This window comes from Schistocerca gregaria, chromosome 2 (genome assembly GCF_023897955.1).
Source record: "Schistocerca gregaria isolate iqSchGreg1 chromosome 2, iqSchGreg1.2, whole genome shotgun sequence".
Taxonomy (NCBI): Eukaryota; Metazoa; Arthropoda; class Insecta; order Orthoptera; family Acrididae; genus Schistocerca; species Schistocerca gregaria.
In genome coordinates, this window is record NC_064921.1 from 560,901,685 (window position 1) to 560,929,006 (window position 27,322).

The window sequence follows — 27,322 nt, forward strand, 5'->3', positions numbered from 1 at the left end:
TTATGTGGATTCAGAAGTCTATCTATTTTACACACTTCCTCTACTGCACTACCTGAGTTTATCATTCTTTCAGAAAAACTTTGGACGAGAGGACACATCTTCACTCTAACTCCTAGTCCTGGAGGTATAGTGTACATGACAATTGTTTTTATATTTTTATGATGTTTGTGTACATCACAGTTCAACTAAAACTTATTTTTGCAACAACAAAGACCATTAAGAACAATGTTATGAAAGGGATAGATTGTTACTCACCATTTAGCGGAGATGTTGAGCTGCAGACATGCACAACAAAAAGACTCCTAAACAAGTAAGCTTTTGGCCAGAAGGCTTTTACTGAATAAGACAACATATACACACACATTCATGCAAAAACAACTCACACACACATGACCACCATCTCTGGTTGGCCTCGGCAGCCAGAGACAGTGGTCAAGTACGTGTGTGGGTTGAGTTTGCATGAATGTGTGTTTGTGTATGTTGTCTAGTTCAGAAGAAGGCCTTTTGGCTGAAAGCTTACTGTTCAGCAGTCTTTTCTGTCACGTCTGTCTGTGACTCAGAATCTGTTATATGGTGAGTGACAGTCTATCCTTTTCATAATACTGTCATTATTCCATCCTGGATTTTCCATTCTTGTTTAAAAATCATTAAGGAGTTAATCTATTGGGAAGGAGTGAAATAACTGCAAGTTTTTGAAAAGGCTTTTGCAAGATGTGCTGATATCTACTTTACACAATACTCCTATGCATGATTAGAGGTGCTTCTAGGAGAAAAACATGCTGAATTAAGTTTCTTGAGCTGTTTATCTGCTTTGACACCATTTTAAATCAATTCCTGACTGGATGTGTTTGAAAAGACTAGGAGTGACACAGATCTGTAATTAAAAGCAGTTTGCTTATCTGTGGTTTTATAGATGGGTATTACTACAGCATATACAATTCTATTACTAAATATGACTTGATTAAAAGATTTATTACAAAGATAACTTATGGGTAATTCATCCATTCTAGTGCCCTATATCCAGACACTATTGGATTGGGACTGGTACCGTAGTTCTCCAACTTACGGACCAGCCATAACTCCTGTATATAGACTGTTATTATAAAGGGGTCACCACTCTCAAAGGCATCTTAAAGCTAATGTCAGCCCCCCCTTCTAGGCAAAATTCAATGTACTTCTTCTGTCTGACACCACATGGTAAAATGTAACATCATTTTCCAAACTGTTTGCACATCATGCTGAGGTTGAGGTGGGACTTAAGAACCAACCGGGGATTTATCTACACTACTGGCCATTAAAATTGCTACACCATGAAAATGACATGCTACAGACGCGAAATTTAACCGAGAGGAAGAAGATGCTGTGATATGCAAATGATTAACTTTTCAGAGCATTCACTCAAGGTTGGCACCGGTGGCGACACCTACAACGTACTGACATGAGGAAAGTTTCCAACTGATTTCTCATACATAAACAGCAGTTGACCAGCATTGCCTGGTGAAATGTTGTTGTGATGCCTTGTTTAAGGAGGAGAAATGTGTACCATCACATTTCCGGCTTTGATAAAGGTCAGATTGTAGCCTATTACGATTGTGGTTTATCGTATCACAACACTGATGCTCACTTTGGTCGAGATCCAATGACTGTTAGCAGAATATGGAATCAATGGATTCAGGAGGGTAATACAGAATACTGTGGTGGATCCCAATGGCTTTGTATCACTTGCAGTCAAGATCACAGGCATCTTATCTGCATAGCTGTAATGGATCATGCAGCCACGTCTCGATCCCTGAGTGGGGACGTTTGCAAGACAACAACCATCTGCATGAACAGTTTGACGACGTTTGTAGCAGCATGGACTACCAGTTCGGAGACCATGGCTGCAGTTACCCTTGACACTGCATCACAGACAGGAGCACCTGCGATGGTGTACTCAACGATGAACCTGGGTGCACAAATGGCAAAACGTCATTTTTTCGGATGAATCTAGGTTCTGTTTACAGGATCATGATGGTCACATCCGTGTTTAGCGACATCTCAGTGAATGCACATTGGAAGTGTGTATTCATCATCACCATACTGGCATATCATCCAGTGTGATGGTATGGGGTGCCATTGATTACATGTCTCGGTCACCTCTAATTCACATTGACGGCACTTTGAACAGTGGACGTTACATTTCAGATGTGTTATGACCCATGGCTCTACCCTTCATTCAATCCCTGTGAAACCCTACATTCCAGCAGGATAATACATGACCGCATAATGCAGGTCCTGTACGGGCCTTTCTGGATAGAGAAAATGTTTGACTGCTGCCCTGGCCAGCACATTCTCCAGATCTCTCACCAATTGAAAACGTCTGGTAAATGGTGGGCGAGCATCTGGCTCGCCACAATACACTAGTCACTACTCTTGATGAACTGTGGTATCATGTTGAAGCTGCATGGGCAGCTGTACCTGTACACGCCATCCAAGCTCTGTTTGGCTCAATGCCCAGGCATATCAAGGCCATTATTATGGCCAGAGGTGGTTGTTTTGGATACTGATTTCTAAGGATCTATGCATCCAAATCACGTGAGAATGTAATTACAAGTCAGCTCTAGTATAATATATTTTTCCAATGAATACCCATTTATCATCTGCATTTCTTCTTGGTGTAGCAATTTTAATGGCCAGTAGAATAAGGTAATGTGGAAAATCACTTAACAACTGCATCCAGGCTGGACGGCACAATGGTTCCCATCATTAATCTGCAAGGCAGATATGATATTGGGCCAGCACACCTCCCCATGTCACAAAACTGGGCACTTAAATGCACTTAGATATCCAAGCAGTTGTGTATTAAGATATGTTCTGCACCCTTGAGGAACTCCTTGTTTTGGGTCTGAGGAATAAAAAGTGTATCTGATCTAATCCAAAGAATGTTAAATATCCTGCTGACAATGACATAACTTGTTTGATTCCCAGTTTTAATATTTTCCACAATTCATATAATGAACCAGTTATCTACAGAAACATAACATGCTGGATTACACTGCTTATTAAAGAATGCTATGCTTAGATTCTTTTAAAATTTCTTTTAACTATATAACAAGCAGCCTCTAAAATATTGTTAAACATTGAATTGCTTGGAACCACTGAAGTTAGAAATGTAGGACATTTTAACATGATATGTCAAAAAAAATTAAAACAATAATTATATTTGTGTTTAATGACTCATAAAATATACTGCAGTAAGCTAAACATGGCAATAAAAGAAAGATAATGACTTGAGTAATAAGGAAAAACAGAGTGAAACTGTGGATCAATAATTCATACCAATCATAGCAGTCCTATATCCAGCATCCCTCAAGATTTCTGCCAATGTTGTCTCATTCTCAGGAATACCCCCAACAGCATCTTTAGCAAAGTTTTGCACAACGCCAGTCCTTAGCCCAAGTCGACCAGTGAGGAGTGCAGTTCGAGATGGCGCACACACCGATGCACTAGCATGAAAATCTGTGAGCCTAAACAAATAAAATATTAAAAATTCATCTGTTCATCAAGAACAAATTAAAGTTGATTTTTCTCCTCAAAATATACACCCTAGGTCATTGCATTTAGCCCCACATGAGCAAGTCAAGTTTAACAAAAGTAAACAGCATTAAGAGCTCTTCCTTGACCCAGGTTATTATCAATGGTGGTTGTCTGTATTATTTCGTATTAAAAACTCTTCTTGTTGTGTCTGCCAGAGCCAATAGTTATGAAGGTATATAGTTTTTTTTTCCTTTTCATGAAAAACATTATTACATAGCTGAATTGGAAGCAATTGCCATAGTATATGGGTTCCAAACTTTGAAGGAAAAATTTATACATACATGTGTAGTGAAGAGAATGGTGATGCAAACCTGAAGTTAATGAAATGGTATTACAATTCTTATAATTTTCCTTTATTCACAAACACTTTTCTATTCAAAAGAAAGTCCTTAAGTACAAAAGAAGAAATTGCTCAATTATTTGTATGGAAGCTATGAGCATTACGGAATAAATAAAGTATTATCAAAAATAGAGGAAACTGTAATATTTAATAATTTGTGGAGAAGGTTCAAGAAAATATTTGCTGGATGTGATAAATCCAAGTGCGTAAGTCCACTAATGCATTTTCGAATGGTTTAATACATTCCGTTCTAACCAATGCTCCAACAGAGTTAGTTGTAGTAGATTTACTGTGACCATTAACTACTTCTAATGGCCTGTGTAAATACATTATTATATTACTGGCAACTTTTTCAGTACATATAAAGCTTTATCTAGAAAAAGGGCCAACACAAAGGCCTTTGCAGAAAACTTAGAAACACAGTATTTTCATAAAGTGGGGGCAAAATCTCTATTATCAGACAAAGGCCACAATTCATTCTGAAAGATTTATGCAATAAATGGGAAAATATAAAATTAAACATATAAATAATTCCAGTTACTTTCCCCAAGGGAATATGTAATGAAAGAGATTAAAAGGCTATGTTGTTACATTGTAATAAAAAACACACTGTTTGGGCATGTCACATACAAAATTTTGAAAATATAATAAACAACCTACTGATTTTCTCCCTGTGAATTAATGTTTGGGTAGATATAGAGTTTCCAGCTTTAAGTGAAATATCTAAGAATGAAAAGATTGTAGTCTCAAATGAGACGATGAAAATAAAGGCTAAGGAAGAGAAAAGAAGTCATGATAGTTGGGTGAAACCACACAGTTCTAAAGTAGAAGATTTGGTTTAGTCAAAACCGAAGAAAAATCCAGTAATGTGAATGAAGAGATACATAAATTCCTACATGTGTACCATGGCTCATTTAAAATGATAAGGGCTACTGATGATAGTGCCTATGAACTAAGATATCCTATATCTAATAAAATACATGGCCTGAAAAATATAACTGATTTGAAACCTTACATATCATCAGTTACATGTCTGAAAGTACAACAATATGAGCTCAAACCATTTCTGAAACTGGGAGCCATTCATTTGGTGAACACAACTGAAAATGCTGTTGAATGTAAATAAAATGATCAAGTAGGGAGTTCACCATTCTTCAGTGAACACACTAAGTGGCAAGTAGTGCTTTCCACGACTAAATTAATCCATTCTTCCCTTCCTGGTTCATTCATATCCATCTCATTTGTATCTAACATTCTGTACCAACATGTCTTTCTGTCCTAACCAAGGTTTTACCCTTTCTACAGTTTCCAATGTTCCAAAACTGTGGTTTTAAACTCTGATAAACATGATTCTCTCATTAGAATCCAAAAGTTACACTTCACTATTTTCCTTCCTTGCCTGCCTGAAGCAATTTAAATGATTATAACTTCTAAACCATCCAGTCCTATTTATACAATATTTCTTTCATAGTTTATTTCTTGATTACATAATAATGTCTGCATATGTTATGACATACACTATACCAATATTATAGTGAAAAATCCCTTGTTATTTTTTGGTTCAATATTAATGAATATTTTGTGAAAATATAACAAATCTTTTTCAGTTTAATATTACATAGCTGAGCTATTTCAAACACATTCAGTGACATTTGTTATCAATTTGTAAGAATATTGCTGAAGTAGTAAGTACAGTGGTCAATGTATAAGAAAGTGCCTTTTTAGTAAAAGAATATCACTGTGTAGCCCTTCAGCCCATAGTAAAGAAAGTTGAAATAAAATAAGCAATTTTCTCCACAGTAAAGTTTATTGAGAACAACGTTTGTCTTGGGGTAGCCCTTTAGGCTTGAGAAATGAGAACTGTGTTGTTTAAAATGAAGTAATTAATTGGTATTTTGTCTATCCTATCATGGAAAGTGAAGCTTTTTTTAATATCATTGTTGTCTGTTACCATGAAGAGTAATTTTCGTAAGAAGGACAACACATGTATTTGATGTTTAATTAAGCTATACAGTGTGAGTCACTGACTACTGCCACCAAGAATAACTCCGAAAGTATGATAGGAGCTGAGGCGTTGGGGGACGAAAGTTGCATGGGACAACAAAGGCCATAATATTATGTTGATTTTTTCCGTTGCTAGGTGGGGTCACTTCAGTGATTTGAAGGTCAACCTTATTTTTTTGTTTTTTATGGATGCTGTAGTGTGGTACTTATTTTCTGCTAGCAACTATCAAGATGAATCCAATGATGTGTAACAGTAAGGTCAACAAAGGTCACAAAGGTGGCACAAATGTCCTTTTACAGAAGGTGTTCGAAGTGATGACCATTGGTATCAATACAATGCTGCAAGCTTCTTATCATGGATTGAGTGGTATTCCTTATCACATTGGCACTTATCAGAGCACTCAGAGCACTTGCTCTGACAATTCTCTCTTGCATATCTTCAGGTGCAGTTGGAATGTCTTTATAAACAATGCCTTTTATGAATCCCCAAAAGAAAAAAATCCACAGGCATCAAGTCTGGCAAACAAGCTGGCCATGACACATCTCCTCCATGTTCAATTCAATGATTTGGGAATTGTCTCTGCAACTCATTTCTAGCCATCAGTGAAAAATGTGCCAGACACCCATCGTGTTGACACCACATTCTGTTATTTGTTCCTAAAGGTATTTCTTCCAATAACACACCTTATGTTTCTTGCAGAAATGTGGTGTACTTCCTACCATTAAGATTCTCTTTGATGAAATAGAGGCCTACAATTCTGTCCTCCAGAATCCTACACCATACATTCACCGACCATGGTTTTTCATGATAATTTGCCGCAGTCAACATGGATTTTCAATTTCCCAATAATGCATGTTATGAAAATTAACATTTCCATGGTTCATGAATGTAGACTCATCAGTAAATTAAATCAAATCAATAAATGTGTCATCCCTCTGAATCTGAAGTTTAGCCCATCGGCAGAATTCAATGTGATGCATACGATCCATACCAGTTGATTCTTGGTGGTGACTGATATGGTAGGATGATATTTATGGCAAGGCAGAACCTGAACAACACTACTCTGGCTCATGCCAGATTCCCTTGTGATTCGACGTGAACTAACACAAGGATCTCGAACCAAGTGGCAAGACTATCAATTTCTGTTTCCATGTTAGTAACTTTCCTTTGTTGGACATGTTTCTGATAAGTTAAAGATCCAGTTGTTCTCAATTTGTCATACACATATTTAAATGTATGATGTGTAGGGTGAGTACATTGAGAATATCTTTCAGCGTATAAGTCTCTAGTTCTCACTGAATTTCGGTGGCATTCTCTGTAAATGAGAAGCATATCGACTTGTTCTTCGAAGGAATAGATCATTGATATTCACTTGATTCAATGATACTACTCTTACTGTTCCTATTAGTGTTTTATTGCAAGACCATCAAATGGTGTTTACATGTCAATGGCACGTTAGATGGATACACTGTATTTAGCAAATATTTACTATTTGTACAATATATGAGAGAGAATTGTCAGAGCATGTGCCTTGATAAGTGCCGATGTGATAAGCAATACCACTCAGTCCAAGATAAGAAGACTGCAGCACTGCACTGATAGCAATGGTCATCACTTCAAACACCTTCTGTAAATGTACATTCATGCCACCTTTTTGACCTTCATGACCTTCAAAGACCTTACTGTTACACATCATTGGTTTGTCTCGATAGCCACTATCAGAAAATAAGTACCAAACTATAGCATCCCATTTAAAAAAAAAAAAAAAATTGACCTCCATATCCCTGATATGACCTCACCTAGCAGCAAAAAACCAACGTCATATTATGGCCCCTGTTGTCCCATGTAGCATTTTTCCCACAATCTTTTCAGCTATTATCGTACTTTCAGAGTTATTCTAGGTGGCAATAGTTAAGTGACTCACCCTGTATATCATAAATGGGGATAGGCAGAAAGGTAAAGCTCACAGCATAATTTCCACAGAGACACCTCAAGTTTCTGTAGCACTTTAACAGAGTTCAATCTGCACCCAATTTGTAGCGTGCAGGGCAGGTAAGCATTATTCCACTTCCTCCCATGTCCGGCCTATCATGTCCTTACTAACATGTGCAGTTGCTGCTCTGATGAGAACTTGCAGTTTTTGCTGGACTCTTACAGGGGACTGGTAGACAGCATCCTTCATGATGTGCCAAACTGGTGCCACATTGGCATCACTCATGCTTAAACATCCGTAACTTGTCCTCTTCGTGACACTTTCAGACACATAATATAGATGGCTGAAAACTTTATTTTCAGGATACTATTGCATTTACCTCCTCTATGCTGTAAATTAGCCATTTATGTTTCTGTATTAATGAACTTAATTAGTAAGCTTCTATGAAAAAATTGTTTGTGATTAATCTGCTGAAAAATAGAATAAATGTGCAAAAATCTGAGCGAAATAAATACTGTAGTTCTTGAAGAATTAAAAATTGAAAAAGTTAAGTAATTTGCTTTGGTTTAAAGGTCATTTGGATCTTGAGGACAGCTTCCATCCTCTTAATTTATTTGAGAGTCTAATATACAGAATTTTGCTGTGTATATGTTCTGAGTATTTTAAACAGAATATACATTTTACAGATTTCATAAAAATATATTAGCTTACTAATGTAAAGTAATTTTGTTTTTTCTGATATGGACTGGGTGGTTACATATAAATGCAGCCACTCGTAGAGATCCACTGTGGGCAGTAATAACATATGGCAGAAAAATTTCTAATGCATTAATGTGGAACTGATCTACACTGGGAAAAAAGTAGGTCCTATTTTGACCACCAGGTGCAAATGTGCAGTATATGCCTTGAGCATCATATTGTTGGAAACTTCGTCACAGAGAAAGAGTAGCAGTGCCAATGAAAAGGGCTAATAGATGCCAGAGATTAGGCTAAGGCAAGGATAATGTTCTTTCCAGAACTATGCAGTGCAGTAAATAAAAAAATGTATAATAAAGAGAATTTTCATGTTCAGTGCTTCACAATTGCTAAAGACTATGTTAAATGGTATTATCTGTCCATGTACAACGCATTTCAAAGTTAAAATGGACAGTGTTATAGCAATCAAAAATTTTTGAAATACTTAAAAAATTGTTTAAAAATGTGTGTCAAAAGAATTTACTCAAGAAAATATAAAATCATTTTTGCACATTTACAAATCTGTATTTTTGTAATGTACAGTGAGGACCAACTTCTGATTCATATGCGTATGCACTATCGTAAATTTGTATTTTATGAAAATTTGGTAGTCATATTTCTCATTCATTTCTAAAATTGTCAGTTATAAAATGTTTGTGCAGAACTACTGGTTGTTCTGTATTGGAATATCTGGTTAATTATTTTCAATAACTTTCTGTTAATTCAGTGGTGTAGACAGGGGTATCGTAAATGTAGCGAGGTAAAATTATTACTATGATTGTATTCCATTACATAACTATTTTTTGAAATTACTAAACTGATAACAGTTGTACCTCATTTATTTGAAATTTTGAAATTCTTGTCCAACAAGTAGCTTATTAAATTTTGTAGTTCACTAGATCATTTCAGTGCTGCTACTCCCAATGGCGGAGTTAGTTGTCCATAAAACAATTCTTTTAAAGATAAATCTGTAATTGAAATTGTTCCCACACCAGGAGATAGTGAAAATTTTGTGGAGTAATAACCAATTATCCTCAAAAAGACCCAGCTCAGTCAATAGCTCTAATTTTGCTCTTTGCATTAACAAGGTTATTTTCTAGCACAAGTTTCTCTGAGATATCCAGGTTGAAATTGTCTCTTAAACATATTCTGCACTCTCGCACTCACCCAAGCCTAAACTTCTGGTAACCTGTTACCCACATTATTTCCACCCTTCTTTTCTTTCCTGCCCTCCCTTCTGCCCCCTCCATCTCCTCTTCTCTACCTCACAGTTTTACAGGCTGAACTCCTTTTGTCTTGTTGTGCAGCCACTAATTCATGTGTTCACAGACCTGCTTCACACTATCCTGCTACCCCTCCTCCTTTCATATACCCTTCTCTAAACCCTCCTCACCGCCGTCTGCCAATGCAACTGTTCTCAATAATCAGTAGTCAGTAATCAGTCTCACCACATATGGGGAGAGTACATTTGAGTGTTCATGTGATTCTGTGTGCGAATACATATACTTTTTCTACAAAAAAGGACAGGAGCCTGTAAGCTAGAGTGAAAAGTTTTCTATTATGAGTTTCTGTGCATCACACAGTAGTCCGCTATAGGCAACTGGTTGCTCTTTCCTTATTTTAAGCTTATTTATTTCCCAGATTTGACATTATATTTTTGTTAGCCTAATTTTTTGGACCCAGATGGTACATCTGAAGAAGTCACTAATTAAGAAACTGAACGAAATAGGGAAATTACTAACCTGAGAATTTTACACGAAAATCAGTAAACTACCATGTAGGTACACAGTGTGTCAACCAAACAGTACATCTGACTTATATATTTTCATAATTATCTACCATATAGTTAAACAAAAATCCTACTTGAATAACTGAGTAACAAGTCTAATAAATTTGACATTTACGTTATTATACACTTAGGTGACAAAAGTCTTGGAATATGTCCTAATGTCATGTCAGACCTCCTTTTGGCAGCATAGAGTGGCCACTCAACTTGCTATGGACTCAACAAGTTGTCGGAAGTCCACTACAGAAATATTGAGCCATGTTGCCTCTATGGCTGAACATAATTGTGAAGGTGCTGCCAGTACTGGATTTTGTACACCAATTGATCTCTCAATTATGTCCCATAAATTTTCAATTTGATTCATGTCAGGTGATATCAGCGGCCAAATCATTTGCTCAAATTGTCCAAAAAGTCCTTCAAGCCAGTCGCAAACAATTGTGGTGTGGTGACATGGCCCACTGTCATCCATAAAAATTCCATTGCTGTTTTGGAACATGAAGTCTGTGAATAGCTTGAAATAGTCTCCAAGTAGCTGAACATAACAAGGACCCAGTCCATTGTGTGTAAACACAGCCCACACCATTATGGAGTCACCACCATCTCGCATAGTGTCTTGTTGACAACTTGGGTCCATGGCTTCATTGTATCTGTGCCTCATTTGAACCCTACCATGAGCTCTCACCAACTGACATCAGGACTCACCTGAGCAGGCCACTGTTTTCCAGTCATCTAGAGTCTAACCAGTAAGGTCATGAGCCCAGGGGAGGCACTGCAGGTGACATTATGCTGTTGGCAAAGACCCATTAATGCCAAATTTCATCTCACTGCCTTAATGGATACATTTGGCATACATCTCACTTTGATTACTGCAGTTATCTCAAGCTGTGTTGCTTGTCTGTTAGCAATGACAACTTTACACAAACGCTGATGCTCTTAGTCATTAAGTGAAAGCTGTCGGCTACTGCATTATCCATGGCAAAAGATAATGCCTGAACTTTGGTATTCTCAGCTCACTCTAGACACTATGGATCTTGAAATATTGAATTCCCTAACAATTTCAAAAATGGAATATCCCATTCATCTAGCTCTAATCACCATTCTGCATTCAGAGTCTGTTAATTCTTCTTGTGTGGCCATAATCAACATCAGAAACCTTTTCACATGAACCAGCTGAGTACAAATGATGCACTGCTCTTTTATACCTTGTGTACATGATACTACCACCATCTGTACATGTGCACATCACTGTCCTATGACTTTTGCCACCTCAGTGTAAAGTAGAATGTAATTACTGAGTTCATTACTTTTCCATGTTCCTGTCTTTATATAGCTCCACCACACAAAAGTCAGCATTCCACACTTTGCTATCACCTGGGTAGCATGGTGGAATCTGCATTAACATCTCTGTGGCTAGCTATCACCTAGCTTACATCTCTACATTGGCTTGTGTAGTTGCCAAGCAGTAAGCATTCTGTAAGTGTATCAGTGACAAAAGTTGTACACAGTAATTTTACTTCAGTGACATCTATGTGATAAAAGAATGTGATTGGGAGTCCTTCTGACAGCAGTTATGCACAAAAATAACAGTGCCCAGATATAACCTGAGTCATATTTCAGTGTAAAGGTTCGATAACACAAAAAGTCCAAACTGTAAAAAGGAGTTCAGCTTTTGCCTGACTTCAGTATGGGACTCTTAATTGGTCACATTGCCACTGTGTAGACCTTATTATGGGCAGTAGCTAACCTGGTGTACTAATATTCTCATGAAAGAAATTTGGATGATCAGAACATATTCTGACTGTCAAGCAGTTATTAATATAAATCTCAAACAATCGTGTGTGTAAGTTGCGTTTGCATGTGTGTGTGTGTCATCTATTTTTGACGTATGCCTTACTGGCCGAAAGCTTTATTGTTTTTTTGTTGTGACTATCTGCGACTAAGTGTCTGTGCTATATGGTAAATTTCATAATATTATTAGTATAAAGGAAAGTTTGTGAACTGGTCATCACTGAAGTGTGCTTCAATGTGAGTGAAAGTGAAAAGATATCCAACTTAAATCAATGGTGTTATGTGTGTTACTGAATGGTTAGACCACCACGTAAAACTATTTCAGAGTAGGAAAATTGCAACATGCACCACCAGTGATTTACAGTGACATCACCAGTTTAGTACCATTCCAATGTATATTAAGCTCAATTCATTAACCATTAAATTCAGTGAATTCTTCCTGGTTGTAGTTCACCAGTAAGTGTAAATAAATGAATTAACTGTATTGCCCCATGAGATAGTTCTCTAAGACTACATAATATTAAATTAAGCAATGTAAGGTACCAACTACACCTCCAAGTAAGTAGACTGAGGAATGTGTCTTTGTATAAAACATGACAAAATGTGACACTTGTTAAGCCTACCTAGGTGTTGACATTTTGTAAGCTTGCTGTCCACACTGACTCCAACAAATTTTACATACAATGTTTCATTTTGTGTGTGGTCATCGATGTTCTGCTACGACGCCAGTAGACCATTTGAATTGTATGATATTACATAAGATGTTCAAAATATACTCAGATATTCCTGTTTCAGATACTTGTATCATATTTGTCATAGAGAAAGAGACAGACTTACCCCACACCATTTGAAACTTCATACACAGACATGGCAGTGTGTTGACTCAAATATGAGTAATTAAATAAAATGTAGTCAGAATGAACTTATGTCACTCTGAAGCACAGTATGCAGTGATGTGCAACTTTCTTGGATATTAAAAAAAAAAATTTGCAGGGAAAATTCCATGAAGTTTATAATGTGGGAAATGAGCTACTGGCAGAAGTAAAGCTGTAAGGATAGGTCATGAGTCATGCTTGGTAGATCAGTTGGTACAGCACTTGCCTGTGAAAGGCAAAAGTCCCAGTTCTAGTCCTGGTCTGACACACAGTTTTAATCTGCCAGAAACTTTCATATCAGTGCACACACTGCTGCAGAATGAAAAATTTCATTATTTAAACAGCCCCGAAGCTGTGGGCAAGCCACATCTTTGCACTATTCTTTCTTCTGCAAGTGCTAGTCCTACAAGTTATTCTTGATAACTTCTGTGAAGTCTGGAAGGTCAGAGGTGGGATACTGGTGGAAAGAAATCTGTGAGAATGGGTTGTGAGTTGCACTTGGGTAACTCAGTTGGCAGAGCTCTTGCCCACGAAAGGGAAAGTTCCCAGGTTTGAGTCCTGGTCCAACACATAGTTTAATGTGTGAGGAAGTTTCAATGAAAAGGTAGGTTTATACTTAACATGGAGGATGGATTTCTGAAAATATTGCTCTATGACCCATTAGTGGAAAAGAAGTCTATTGAGAACATTTTTACTGTTTCAGTTACAAAATTATAGATTTACCTGTATATCTCTATAGCCATAAAGCGTACACAATGAGGCACCTAACTTTTTCACCTCAAATTACATTTGATATACTAATGATATTTGTAATCTGTTTTCACCTACATGAACAGCAACCAGGGGATCATGGAACAAATGACAATGTTCTCTTGCAATTTAATTAATAACCAAGGAGCAGGCATCAACTTTTTTTAACTGAACTATGCTATTTACTGATACTGGAATAGCAGATCATGATGAGATGACTTTGCAGATGTAACAAAAAATCACAGAGTAGAAACACATTGAACATAAGATATTTGTGCTGTTGTTGCACCTATTGGACCATCTATAGGTTACCTGAGTGCAATTGAATCACTTACTACATAGATCATGTTTGTTATGAGGGATGCTGTAAATCCTTAACTGTGTGTTGCTTGTAAAACATCCACATAATCAAATCACTGGTAATGCATTAATTACTTTCAGGAATCCAATGCCATATACTAATGAAGAATGGATCAACATGCTTCTGATTTATAGATAATGTCATCAAAGTGCATCAAGAACAGCAGAACTGTATGCAGAATGGTTCCCAGGTAGACACTGTTTACCTCGCCCCACTCCATGAGAGAGGAAGTTTTAACCCAAGAACAGAAATACAACGGAAGCTGCATAAGTGACATTTCTTCCAGGTACTACAATTAATATGCATGCCAGCCCTTGCCAGTTTGTATCAGCTAAAGAAGGGTTCTGTGTATTTTTCATACAAATAAATATTGCTCATTCCATATTTCCCTACACCTACAACAGAAATAGTAGTGATTTTCAGTATCTTTTTGCATAGTATCAATTGGTTCTCTGGTATGAATAATTTTCTGGAGAAAGAATTGTTTACTGTTGAGGCTGTGGTTACAAATCGTAGGGATGCAAATTTGAGAAACATGCACTACTGGTTAACAGAAAACAAAATTGGCTTCATCAAATGTTTGACCAACAACACTGGAATGTTAATGTGTGGTGTGGTATAGTCAGACAGCACATGATTACCTCTTATTTAATTGATGGTATATTGAACGGGAAAATTTACACTCATTTTGTGATAAATACTTTACTCCTGTTATTAAAAATATGCCCATGAGAAGCCAAATGATGTAGTTCCAACATGACGGATGCCCAGCCCATAGTTTTTCAGTAGCAAGAGATGCATTAAAATGCTTATTTTCAAACCAATGGGTGGAAAGCAGCAGTCCTATTCAGAGGTATCCAGCACAACTGCCTATCCTGATATCATTACCCTCCTTTCTCTGAGGTTGAGTCAATAATGTGGTCTACAGGAAAATTCTAGTAACTGTGGAGGATATGGGAGAGTGAATTACTGTTGCATGTAATATGATTACTTCAGACACAAGTACATTCATCAGTTGAACATTGTGTATGAATGTGTCATAATGCAAACAGTTCTCAATTTGAACATACTCTTTAACAATTTTACCAACAAAAAGTGAGAGCATGTATAAAATCTTAATTGTTTTTTGTACACAATCTTTCACTTCATTTATTATTTTAACATACAATTTTACACAAACACACACACACACACACACACACACACACACACACACACACACACACACACACACACACACACACACACACACTTGCTCTTTTGTATGTAACTATGATAAAATTCATAACATGTGTATTCTTATGTCAAAGATTATATAGTTCATTTTGTTCATTACTTTACAGGCTCATCTATGCAAAATACATTGCGAATATCAGAAACTGGATTCTGCTTTTGTCAGGCTGATTACTTCTGGCTATCAGCGATGTAAGTAACATAATACCAAAAGCATTCAGTGCTAGACCATGTTGCATACAGTGCAGGGAAGTAAAAGGATTCTACAACAGTCACACCAACATAAAGTTGTTCTTTCTTGCACATAATTTTCTGACATCCACACTGACATGTGTCACTGAACACAAGTTGAGCTTGTAATAATACTAAAAGAGTAATGCTGTCTTCATGCAAGAGCTGGGATCATTCTCAACCTTGCATCTTGTGCAATCCTCAACTTCTTAATTGAGGGTTGACATCCAGATTAATGTCTGACACAATCAGAAGGAGGGCTTCTCTGCCAAAATTTTTGTGCAGAACATTGCTGACCCAGCCCTGTAATTGTCTTAAAAAACATTAGTTACATGGTATTTATGTGTCATGGAATCAGTACCAGCCTGACAATCCCTGCCCACGAGTATTAGTTAACACTATGGTCTTCACTAACTGTAGCATTACTGGTATAGCAGCTCCAGTAATTTTAATTCTTTGGACACACTGAAAAAAACATGCTGACAACCAAAAGTGGACACTAGTGAAGGATTGGATTGCCTATCTTAAAATGCATGAAGTATTATCTGGACCAGTTTGATTTTGACCATCCCATAGTTTGACATTGCACAAAGATAATGAAGGGCAAAATGAGAAAACATCCCGAGGAAAGTGCAAAACACTGCAGAATAGTTGAGTGCCATATTACATGCATTATAATATCATTTCCAAAAGCAAATCAAAAGTTATCTGATCTCACAATGCCATCAATATTTTATCTCTAAACATTACAGGTGTGAATTACTTAAATCTTGAAGGGGATATGCATTTGAAGTGTATAATAACAATGGAGGAAAGATAGATTGCTACTTACCATAAAGAAGACATGTTAAGTGTCTACCCAGAGTTTCCTTCATTTGAAATGTATAATAATGACTGAAGTAAGAAATTACTTATCAGCCACATTAAACATTATCTCAAATTAAAATTACTAAAGAAACAGCTGTCTTTCAAGAAAATTTACTTGTTGAAGCAATTTAATATAACCTTTTAATTATTTACCTCATTCCTTCCTTGGTAATGGCATCAACATTTGGTGTCAAAGCTGTGTGAGGCCAGTATGAGCCAAAGTCACCCCAGCCCAGGTCATCAGCCATAATCACGACAATATTTGGTTTCAGATCATCTCCTATTGCAGTTTTGGAACATGTTGTATTTTGTGACTGATTTACAACTGGTGAATTTTTGTCACCTTCAACAATAAAGTTATCTTTTGTATACGCAAAACTGAAGTGGAAGTTAACAATCAAAGCAAAGAGTGATGTTAACTTCACATTGCTCTTGCACTGATATTTATTTGTAGGCATTCTTCTTGGTGTGTGTAGTGCATTAGAATATGTTCTTAGTATTTCAGACACCTGCCTCCTTTGACTTACACAAACCTGCAATAAAAACATCGCATGATGTAAGGCAGAATATTAACCACATTTTCTGCCATAATTTAGCAAAAAACATCTTGTGAAATGGAATTTTAACCATTTCAACATAACAAATGTTTATATTGCAAACAAAAAAATCTAAGTTATATGCATCCATACACAGAAGTACTATGATTTTTTTTTCTTCCTCACCTTTTACTGATCCTCTATGTAGTTGGCTTTGTTATGTGGGTCTTGCTCATGTGAGTAACAGTTAGTGGTTGGATGTCCTTCCTGCTCCCACCACTTGTCCTGCGACAGAATTAGTGTACCTCATCTGCCTGTGTCTTGCATTAAGTCACGTGTTCAAGTGTGAGAACATTTTCTAAGCATTTATATAATGTGTATCTGAGGTGGGGCATGGGTACCAGCTCAGTATTTACCTAACTGGATGCAAGTAATCTCCTAAAAACACAGAAAATATTCACTAATGTTAATCACATTACCTGATCTACAAAGGCAGCACAATATAATTTTGAAATTAAAAATAATACATAGGAAAGTGTCTCCCAAATTCAGTTATTCACGTGGCTCGCAGCCTGGTGCAAGTCACTCATTTGATTCCACTTGGCATCTGTCGCAACAATTTCCTTCACTGTAACTGATTTGGTATAGGTAACTGTGATGACTGTATGTGTAGTGCAGTGTGATGTTTGTGTTGTTCCTGTTGAGGATGTAGATGCAAGGAGAAGCCTGATGCCAGTATATAGCCTCCTCAGAAACAAACATATAGGACAACATATTTAGCAGACAAATCATTGTCAGTGGTGTAACATGCCCTCACTTTATAAGAATTCTGCATCTGAACCCAGGTCACTGACATAATAGCTGTTGATCAGGAATTCTAGACTATCACCTCTAATCTTGTTGCTGGACTTGATCATGAAAATTTTCCACGGCCAGGATTCAAATCAGCCACCTTCTAGATCAACAGTGCCTCACAAGCAAGAATTAGTCATCTTGTCTGTGAAGGAGCTCACAGATTTAACACCATTTAAATGCACATTCAGAAATTATTCTGTGGAGAACAAGAAGTTGTCAAGCAGAAGAGATTTCCTTTGCATTTGAAATGACTTTTGCTATTTATTGTATTCCTTATATCACTTGGTAAGTGATCAAAGAATTTTCTGGCTGAATGCTTTACTCTTTTCTGTGACATGCTAAGTCTGAAAGAAGGATAGTGTAAATTAGTTTTCCTTCTAGTATTATATTCATGACTGTTACCACTGATTTCACACTGTAATTCATTGTTGACAAACAAATTTCATATTGGAATAAATATTTTGTGAGTCTATTTTTAATATGCACATTGTTTAAAGAGCAGTCTGCAAGATGTTTTAAAGTGGACACCACACATTATATTTATCATATACCTCATTGTAACAAGCTTTTTTCTTCTGGATGACGAGTTACACCAGAATGTGATATCATAATACATTAGGGGACTAAGGAAAAGTAAGTCAACTTTTTGACAGTTTCATTTTCAAAATCTGATATCTGTAACACAAAAGTTTCTGAGCTTAGATATTTAATATCTGTGACATGTAACCTCAAGATCAGCTTCTTATCAACATAAACAATTAAGAATTTATAATATTCTCTTTCATATATTGATTTAATCTCATGTACTAACTCTAATGGTCTGGTCAAGCCTTATACATTACAAAACTGCATGTGCTGCATTTTATTATGATTGAAAGTTCTTTTGCAGAGAACCAGCTGTTAATTTTCAAGAAATTTTATTTACACTTTCAAGTATCAAAGTTTCTCCATTAGACTTGAGGATTACACTTGTATTGTAGGCTTTTGGAAATATGAGGGCAGATCGTTTAAATGCAACAAGAACAATAGTGCCCCCTATCTCAATCTCTGGTATGCCTATAGCGATTATTCCCCATTCTGAAGATGCTCTTTCCTTGAGTATACTCCCAGAGCTTCTTAATGCAACACATTGGAGCCTTTTAGTTAGATACGATGAAAACTGCTAACTGCACAATCAAACGTCCTTGAAAAGTCACAGAAAATACTAATTGGCAGTATTTTGTCACTTAAATGGTATAGAGTCTGATTCTTAAATTGAAACCTGGTTTGTTCTGCACAGAGCGAACTGAAATTTATTAATTACCTTATTCTGAGTGATCTCTAGATGTAACAAGTCTGGATAGACCTATTCACTACAATTATAAATCTTAAATACTTTATGCAAAATATTCAATTTCTTTTTTGAGCAGAGATTATCAAAATTTCATTATTTTCAGTGCAGTTTCTTAATAAGAGGTAACAATATGATCATTAGTTCATCTAGAAACATTCTCTTTCAAGACTTTTTAGTAATCATCTATAAACCTTTATAAATGTGAAGGGATACAAGAGTTTATAGAGGACAAGATATAGGATCAGATCATTTCTTACTAATCTCCAGAATAGATCTTTTTACAAAATGGAAGAAAATAATTAAACAAATAACAAACCAACAAGATCAAAGCATTTATAAGGTATACTTGCTTGAAGAGGACAGTAACAGACAGCTGTACCAAAGAAGATTAAATGAAGAAGTAGCAAACTTTCAAACTAAAGACAATATAGAAGTAGAATGGCAAACTCTGAAGAATACTGTATGTAGAGTAGCTGGAGAATCTCTCGGTAAAAAGAAAAGAATATGGAAAAGCAAAGATCTAAAAATTTGGAATGAGGATATAATGGAAGCTGTCAAAGAAAAACAGGATGCATATATAAAATACTTAAGCAACCCCACTGTTAAGAACAAACAATACTATAAGGAGAAAAGAAATAACGCTAAATGCTTAGTAAGGGAAGCACACCAGGAACATTGGGATAGGCTTATCTCTAATATCAAATATGATATCCATGGAAGACAACAAATGGCATATAAGGTTTTAAAAACCTTAAACACAACAGAAAGAGAGAAGATACCAACAGATCGTATTGAAGAAGAACAGTGAATAAATCGTTACAGCAAATTGGCGTATGATCATACAGCACAAGAAATTGAAATTGAACAACTACATGAGAAAGGATTGGATGAAATACAGTCTGACAAATTAACATCTGCACTAACATCACTTAAGAACAGAAAAAACAACAGGAAAAGATGGTATTAATGCTGAATTATTAAAATATGGGGGAAGGATGCTACACCTACAACTGCTACATCTCTTCAAAAAAAGTTGGAAGAAGAAGAGTACTCCCAAGGACTGGAAAACTGCTAGAATGATATCAGTTTTTAAAAAAAGAGATAAAAGCCTATGCAGTAATTATGGTAGAATAAGTTTACTGGACTCAGCATAATAGGTGTATGAAAGGCATCTACCTAGACAGGAACATTCTTTTGAATAATTTACTATATGCCAGTGATGCAGTGATCCTAGCAGATAAGGAAGATGACCTTCAGAAAGGAATCTACTTGCTAAAATTTTAAGTGCAAAATTTAATATGGAAATTTCAAAAGAAAAAACTAAGTCGAAGGTCTTCATGGGTAAAGAACCTATCAGAGCCAAAATAGTGATATATCACAAGATTTTATAGCAAGGAAACTATTTCAACTATCTCGGATGTGAAATGACATATGGCTATAGCAGAGATATTGAAATTAAGCTTAGTAAATTCAGCCGCTTATGTGGAACAATTAACAGAAACCTAAAAAACAAAACTAGGAAAGAAACTCAAATTAAATTTTACGAAACTGTTGTAGTTCCCACACTGCTCTATGCTCTATGGAAGTGAGACGTGGGTGATTACCAAGAAGCAAGAAAGTCGGATTCAGGCACAAGAAATGCAATGCCTTAGAGGTGTTAAAGGTTGCACAAGAGAAGACAGGCTAAGAAATCAAGATATTACAGAAGAACTGCAAATCTTTAGGGATGATAAAATTCGAGATTAAGGAAGAGAATGGAACAAACATCTACAAAGAATGGAGAGTGAGAGACTTCCCTTAAAGGCAAGAAATTATAAGTGCCATGGGAGAGGAGATAGAGGTAGACCCTGACAGAGATGGGTACCATAACAGGCAATTCCTGCCTAATACCTGAAGAGAAGATGAAGATGATAAATGTGAATCTATAAATGTGAAGGTGAAATTTTCAGTTAGCGAATGCTGTTTCTTTCTAAATTAAGTTAATTCATTTGAAAGCCCTGATTCTCCTCTTCCCAAAAAATGTCTTCCATTTTTCAGAAAGTTCATATTTTAAAATTTATTCATATTCAAAAATTTTATGGCACAGAATGTTGCAACCTTAACTTCTGATTATTCCCAAAATTCAGTACCAAAGTTTTGTAGCCTTGCTTGTCCTGATTCCTAACATGTCTACTTACATAAAAGGAACTTTTTATTTTTCTAACTATTCAGTCTGGAAAATTTCTCCTTGTCTTAACTTTTTGGCCTGCTTTGGGAATCCCTACATAAATAGAAAATGTTCTCATAAAATAGTACTTATAATTTTGTCTTTTTCTATGTGTCCAGCTCACATTTAAACAAATTTGCTTCTTTGATGATCTATCTTTGTGTCCTCAAGTTTTGCTACCTTTTTGTTAATATTCAAAATGTAATAACAAATTATGATTTTCAATATCATGCATGCCTATAAGTAGGCATGTCATACAATGATACAGTCAATCATTAGTTTGCATTCACTGTGTCTAACTGTGTAACTATTATGTAATGAATTTGTTTTCAGTAGATAAACTGCCAACATCTCTGTGTTGCTATCTGTCAGTTAGAGACCATCATTTTATTTTGTTAAGATTGTACAGTCAGGTACTATGCACAAGTGAGTCAGTCCATGCCAGACTATCAGAATACACTCCTGGAAATTGAAATAAGAACACCTTGAATTCACTGTCCCAGGAAGGGGAAACTTTATTGACACATTCCTGGGGTCAGATACATCACATGATCACACTGACAGAACCACAGGCACATAGACACAGGCAACAGAGCATGCACAATGTCGGCACTAGTACAGTGTATATCCACCTTTCGCAGCAATGCAGGCTGCTATTCTCCCATGGAGACGATCGTAGAGATGCTGGATGTAGTCCTGTGGAACGGCTTGCCATGCCATTTCCACCTGGCGCCTCAGTTGGACCATCGTTCGTGCTGGACGTGCAGACCGCGTGAGACGACGCTTCATCCAGTCCCAAACATGCTCAATGGGGGACAGATCCGGAGATCTTGCTGGCCAGGGTAGTTGACTTACACCTTCTAGAGCACATTGGGTGGCACGGGATACAAGCGGATGTGCATTGTCCTGTTGGAACAACAAGTTCCCTTGCCGGTCTAGGAATGGTAGAACGATGGGTTCGATGACAGTTTGGATGTACCGTGCACTATTCAGTGTCCCCTCGACGATCACCAGAGGCGTACGGCCAGTGTAGGAGATCGCTCCCCACACCATGATGCCGGGTGTTGGCCCTGTGTGCCTCGGTCGTATGCAGTCCTGATTGTGGCGCTCACCTGCACGGCGCCAAACACGCATACGACCATCATTGGCACCAAGGCAGAAGCGACTCTCATCGCTGAAGACGACACGTCTCCATTCGCCCCTCCATTCACGCCTGTCGCGACACCACTGGAGGCGGGCTGCACGATGTTGGGGCGTGAGCGGAAGACAGCCTAACGGTGTGCGGGACCGTAGCCCAGCTTCATGGAGACGGTTGCAAATGGTCCTCGCCGATACCCCAGGAGCAACAGTGTCCCTAATTTGCTGGGAAGTGGCGGTGCGGTCCCCTATGGCACTGTGTAGGATCCTACGGTCTTGGCGTGCATCCGTGCGTCGCTGCGGTCTGGTCCCAGGTCGACGGACACGTGCACCTTCCGCCGACCACTGGCGACAACATCGATGTACTGTGGAGACCTCACGCCCCACGTGTTGAGCAATTCGGCGGTACATCCACCCGGCCTCCCGCATGCCCACTATACGCCCTCGCTCAAAGTCTGTCAACTGCACATACGGTTCACGTCCACGCTGTCGCGGCATGCTACCAGTGTTAAAGACTGCGATGGAGCTCCGTATGCCACGGCAAACTGGCTGACACTGACGGTGGCGGTGCAAAAATGCTGCGCAGCTAGCACCATTCGACGGCCAACACCGCGGTTCCTCGTGTGTCCGCTGTGCCGTGCGTGTGATCATTGCTTGTACAGCCCTCTCGCAGTGTCTGGAGCAAGTATGGTGGGTCTGACACACCGGTGTCAATGTGTTCTTTTTTCCATTTCCAGGAGTGTATATGACTCAGTACAGTACATAAGTCCATCAGAGTTGCAGTTAAACAGTAAAAGTGTTAAGTTTGCTATGTAATAAACTTCCTTATGTTATTTGTCAGTCAAAAATTGATAGCAAAATTGTACAGTTAGTATGTTGTCACTTTGCCAAAACAGTCTTAATTTAGGTGAAGTGCTGACCTTTGATATGTGAACTGTGTAAAAGCTTGAATACAAGCTGGCCATTGCAATGTTATTAGTGTTAATAAATATGAGAAGTTCAAAGTTAATTTTAGCGGCGTTGTGTTGGTTATTTAACAACTTGTCACTAAATCAAATAATCACAGGAAGACAGACAACAAAGAAAAGTGACAAGACTTCCAGGTCAGTAATGCTTCAACACGTGTTATAGTTCTTGCATATATAGTCTTTCCTACTATCTTCAAGATGAAGGTAAATAATTTATGGGAGTGGTTGGTAGTAGAGAAGTCTGATTAACGTATTTTAGTCTATGTGTAAATATTCCCTGTGGCTGTGATATACTGCACATATAACTGAAAATTTTGCATATATATGGAGAACAAGGATTTAGTAATTCACTTGAGATATAGACAGTGAGAATTGTTGCATTTAAGTAAATTAAATGCATTTTTAATAACTTTGGCATAACATGGAGTAATTGCAGTTTGCTCAAATGTATCAGGGAACTGGTCTTGCTTCTTGATTGAATTCCATTGATTTATCTCCTGACCTATCCATGCCAGTCTTCTGAACTTCTTCCTCAGTATTATCATTTTCTTGTCTGTCTTATTTAAAAACAAAATGTTCACATTCCTTAACTGATTTTCCAATTTTTAGTGCCTGAAGAAGGTATAATACCTCAGATCTTAAAACCTTGACGATATAGAGGATTCTGTTCACAGTGCCCTTAATACGTAGGAATCAGGTTAGTATACTGTGCCCAATGTCATACCAACCACCACACTTGTCATTTGCCTGTTATACCACTCACCAATGTAGTCCCCTGTGATGCAGTGAACATGGTAGGGGTTACCAGATAAGTGAACTACAATTACAGGTGTACTCCTCTGCTGGACATAGTTATTGGCTTTTACATTTTCAATCTTACATATTACAATTCATGCAATAATTTTTACTGCTTCAGTCACTTTTTACTATTATTTATCAGCACGACATGTCTTAGCTGCCTGCTGCTTTAAGTGCTTTACCATTACATGTACATTGATCTGGAATGTGAGGAGGATTATTTGCTGGGTGGCAAGTAAGGCTATACACTGAAATTTAACCATTTTTCATAGAAATTTATTAGTCTGGCACACAAACTCAGTAAGAAACACACCATCACCATTTAACACATTTACATTCAGATGTTTACATTCCAAAGACAAAGTATTCAGAGCCTATGGAATGTAAACATGTGAATGTGAAAGTGTTATGTGCTGATGGTGTGTTTCTTACTGTGCTCTGTGCTCCAGACAATAAATTTCCATCAAAATGGTTAAATTCTGGTATATAACCTCACTGGCTCACCCAGCAAATAACCCTCATTACAATTCAGATCAATTAATATGTATCTGTAAAGCATCTGACGATGGCAACATTAGTAAAAAGTGACTGAAGCAGTAAAAATTATTTCATAAGTTATTTCATAAATTTATAACAAAGTTGCTGACCTCAATCAATTCCATGAAACATGGATAAATTTAGGTTAAATTTATTTCAGTGTTTATCACTCTAAAATTTGAATCATAAACTGACTTGGTTGTGTAAATACTGAATCATTACTCACACTCATTTTGTTATTGTATGTAAATTTCATTTGTACAGAGTGCTAGGCTTCTTCAGCAATGCAACTCTTGACACTAACAACTCGCAGTGTACGGAGACAGTGTATATTTGTCTTATGAGCTGACTGGAAAAATTTTGTGTGCATGTCATGGGTATGAACTGACAATAGATTTCTTATTATAAATCATATCTGACTTTGTATTTGTGTGTGTGTGTGTGTGTGTGTGTGTGTGTGTGTGTGTGTGTGTGTGTGTGTTTACATCAGAGAAGCTGAGACCCAGTAGTGGCAAACTTAACAATTAACTGTGTCATTCAGCCTGTTTGCATTGGGTGTTGGCACACTAATGAAACCTCAAAGGTGGGTCCAAATTGTGTGTAACATTTATAAACAATATTCTAAAGTTGTGTAACACGTAAAACAATTAATTTGCTTGTCATATTGGTCGACTGATCCACAATAACTACAGTACTGTGTCTTACAGCAAAAATATATGTAGGCATTTAAATTATAAATTTTACTTGAAAACTGAATAGTCTTCTGCACCAACTGAATAGTATCAGTATAATAAATTGAAATCAGTTAAATTTCTAATACATTGGAGGATGTGGATATGTGTCTTTTCTATTCAAGGTGCAATTTTTAATAAAATGGACTTAATTGAAAATCAGATTGCACAATATTATTCTTTTATTGCTAATTACACTCCTGGAAATGGAAAAAAGAACACATTGACACCGGTGTGTCAGATCCACCATACTTGCTCCGGACACTGCAAGAGGGCTGTACAAGCAATGATCACACGCACGGCACAGCGGACGCACCAGGAACCGCGGTGTTGGCCGTCGAATGGCGCTAGCTGCGCAGCATTTGTGCACCGCCGCCGTCAGTGTCAGCCAGTTTGCCGTGGCATACGGAGCTCCATCGCAGTCTTTAACACTGGTAGCATGCCCCGACAGCGTGGACGTGAACCGTATGTGCAGTTGACGGACTTTGAGCGAGGGCATATAGTGGGCATGCGGGAGGCCGGGTGGATGTACCGCCAAATTGCTCAACACGTGGGGCGTGAGGTCTCCACAGTACATCGATGTTGTCGCCAGTGGTCGGCGGAAGGTGCACGTGCCCGTCGACCTGGGACCGGACCACAGCGACGCACGGATGCACGCCAAGACCGTAGGATCCTACGCAGTGCCGTAGGGGACCGCACCGCCACTTCCCAGCAAATTAGGGACACTGTTGCTCCTGGGGTATCGGCGAGGACCATTCGCAACCATCTCCATGAAGCTGGGCTACGGTCCCGCACACTGTTAGGCCGTCTTCCGCTCACGCCCCAACATCGTGCAGCCCGCCTCCAGTGGTGTCACAACAGGTGTGAATGGAGGGACGAATGGAGACGTGTCGTCTTCAGCGATGAGAGTCGCTTCTGCCTTGGTGCCAATGATGGTCGTATGCATGTTTGGCGCCGTGCAGGTGAGCGCCACAATCAGGACTGCATACGACCGAGGCACACAGGGCCAACACCCGGCATCATGGTGTGGGGAGCGATCTCCTACACTGGCCGAACACCTCTGGTGATCGTCGAGGGGACACTGAATAGTGCACGGTACATCCAAACCGTCATCGAACCCATCGTTCTACCATTCCTAGACCAGCAAGGGAACTTGCTGTTCCAACAGGACAATGCACGTCCGCATGTATCCCGTGCCACCTAACGTGCTCTAGAAGGTGTAAGTCAACTACCCTGGCCAGCAAGATCTCTGGATCTGTCCCCCATTGAGCATATTTGGGACTGGATGAAGCGTCGTCTCACGCGGTCTGCACGTCTAGCACGAACGCTGGTCCAACTGAGGCGCCAGGTGGAAATGGCATGGCAAGCCGTTCCACAGGACTACATCCAGCATCTCTACGATCATCTCCATGGGAGAATAGCAGCCTGCATTGCTGCGAAAGGTGGATATACACTGTACTAGTGCCGACATTGTGCATGCTCTGTTGCCTGTGTCTATGTGCCTGTGGTTCTGTCAGTGTGATCATGTGATGTATCTGACCCCAGGAATGTGTCAATAAAGTTTCCCCTTCCTGGGACAATGAATTCACGGTGTTCTTATTTCAATTTCCAGGAGTGTATTTAACTGAACAGAACTTTACTACAGATAAAACATGGTGCATATATGTGTGACATCTTTCATGACAAGTGGAATTATATAGGTCCCTACAGACCAGTGTGAATCCTGTACTGAGGGCAAGAG

The 27,322-nt window shown here is 38.0% G+C and overlaps 1 protein-coding gene across 4 annotated transcripts in view; it reads right to left on the bottom strand.

Annotated features, from left to right (window-relative positions):
• LOC126332426 (arylsulfatase G-like) overlaps window positions 1–27,322 on the bottom strand; it is a 129,986-nt gene that overhangs the window by 76,945 nt on the left and 25,719 nt on the right. For 2 of the 4 annotated variants that reach the window (XM_049996605.1, XM_049996608.1), the window contains exons 2-4: window positions 17,203–17,301; window positions 16,634–17,013; window positions 3,319–3,506 (exon numbers count right to left, since the gene is read on the bottom strand). In XM_049996605.1, coding sequence (XP_049852562.1) covers window positions 3,319–3,506; window positions 16,634–16,938 — 493 coding nt within the window. In that variant the 5' untranslated portion in view covers window positions 16,939–17,013; window positions 17,203–17,301. Of the gene's footprint in view, window positions 1–3,318; window positions 3,507–16,633; window positions 17,014–17,202; window positions 17,455–27,322 lie in introns of all 4 variants that reach the window. The other 2 variants (XM_049996607.1, XM_049996604.1) reach the window with 1 other exon arrangement.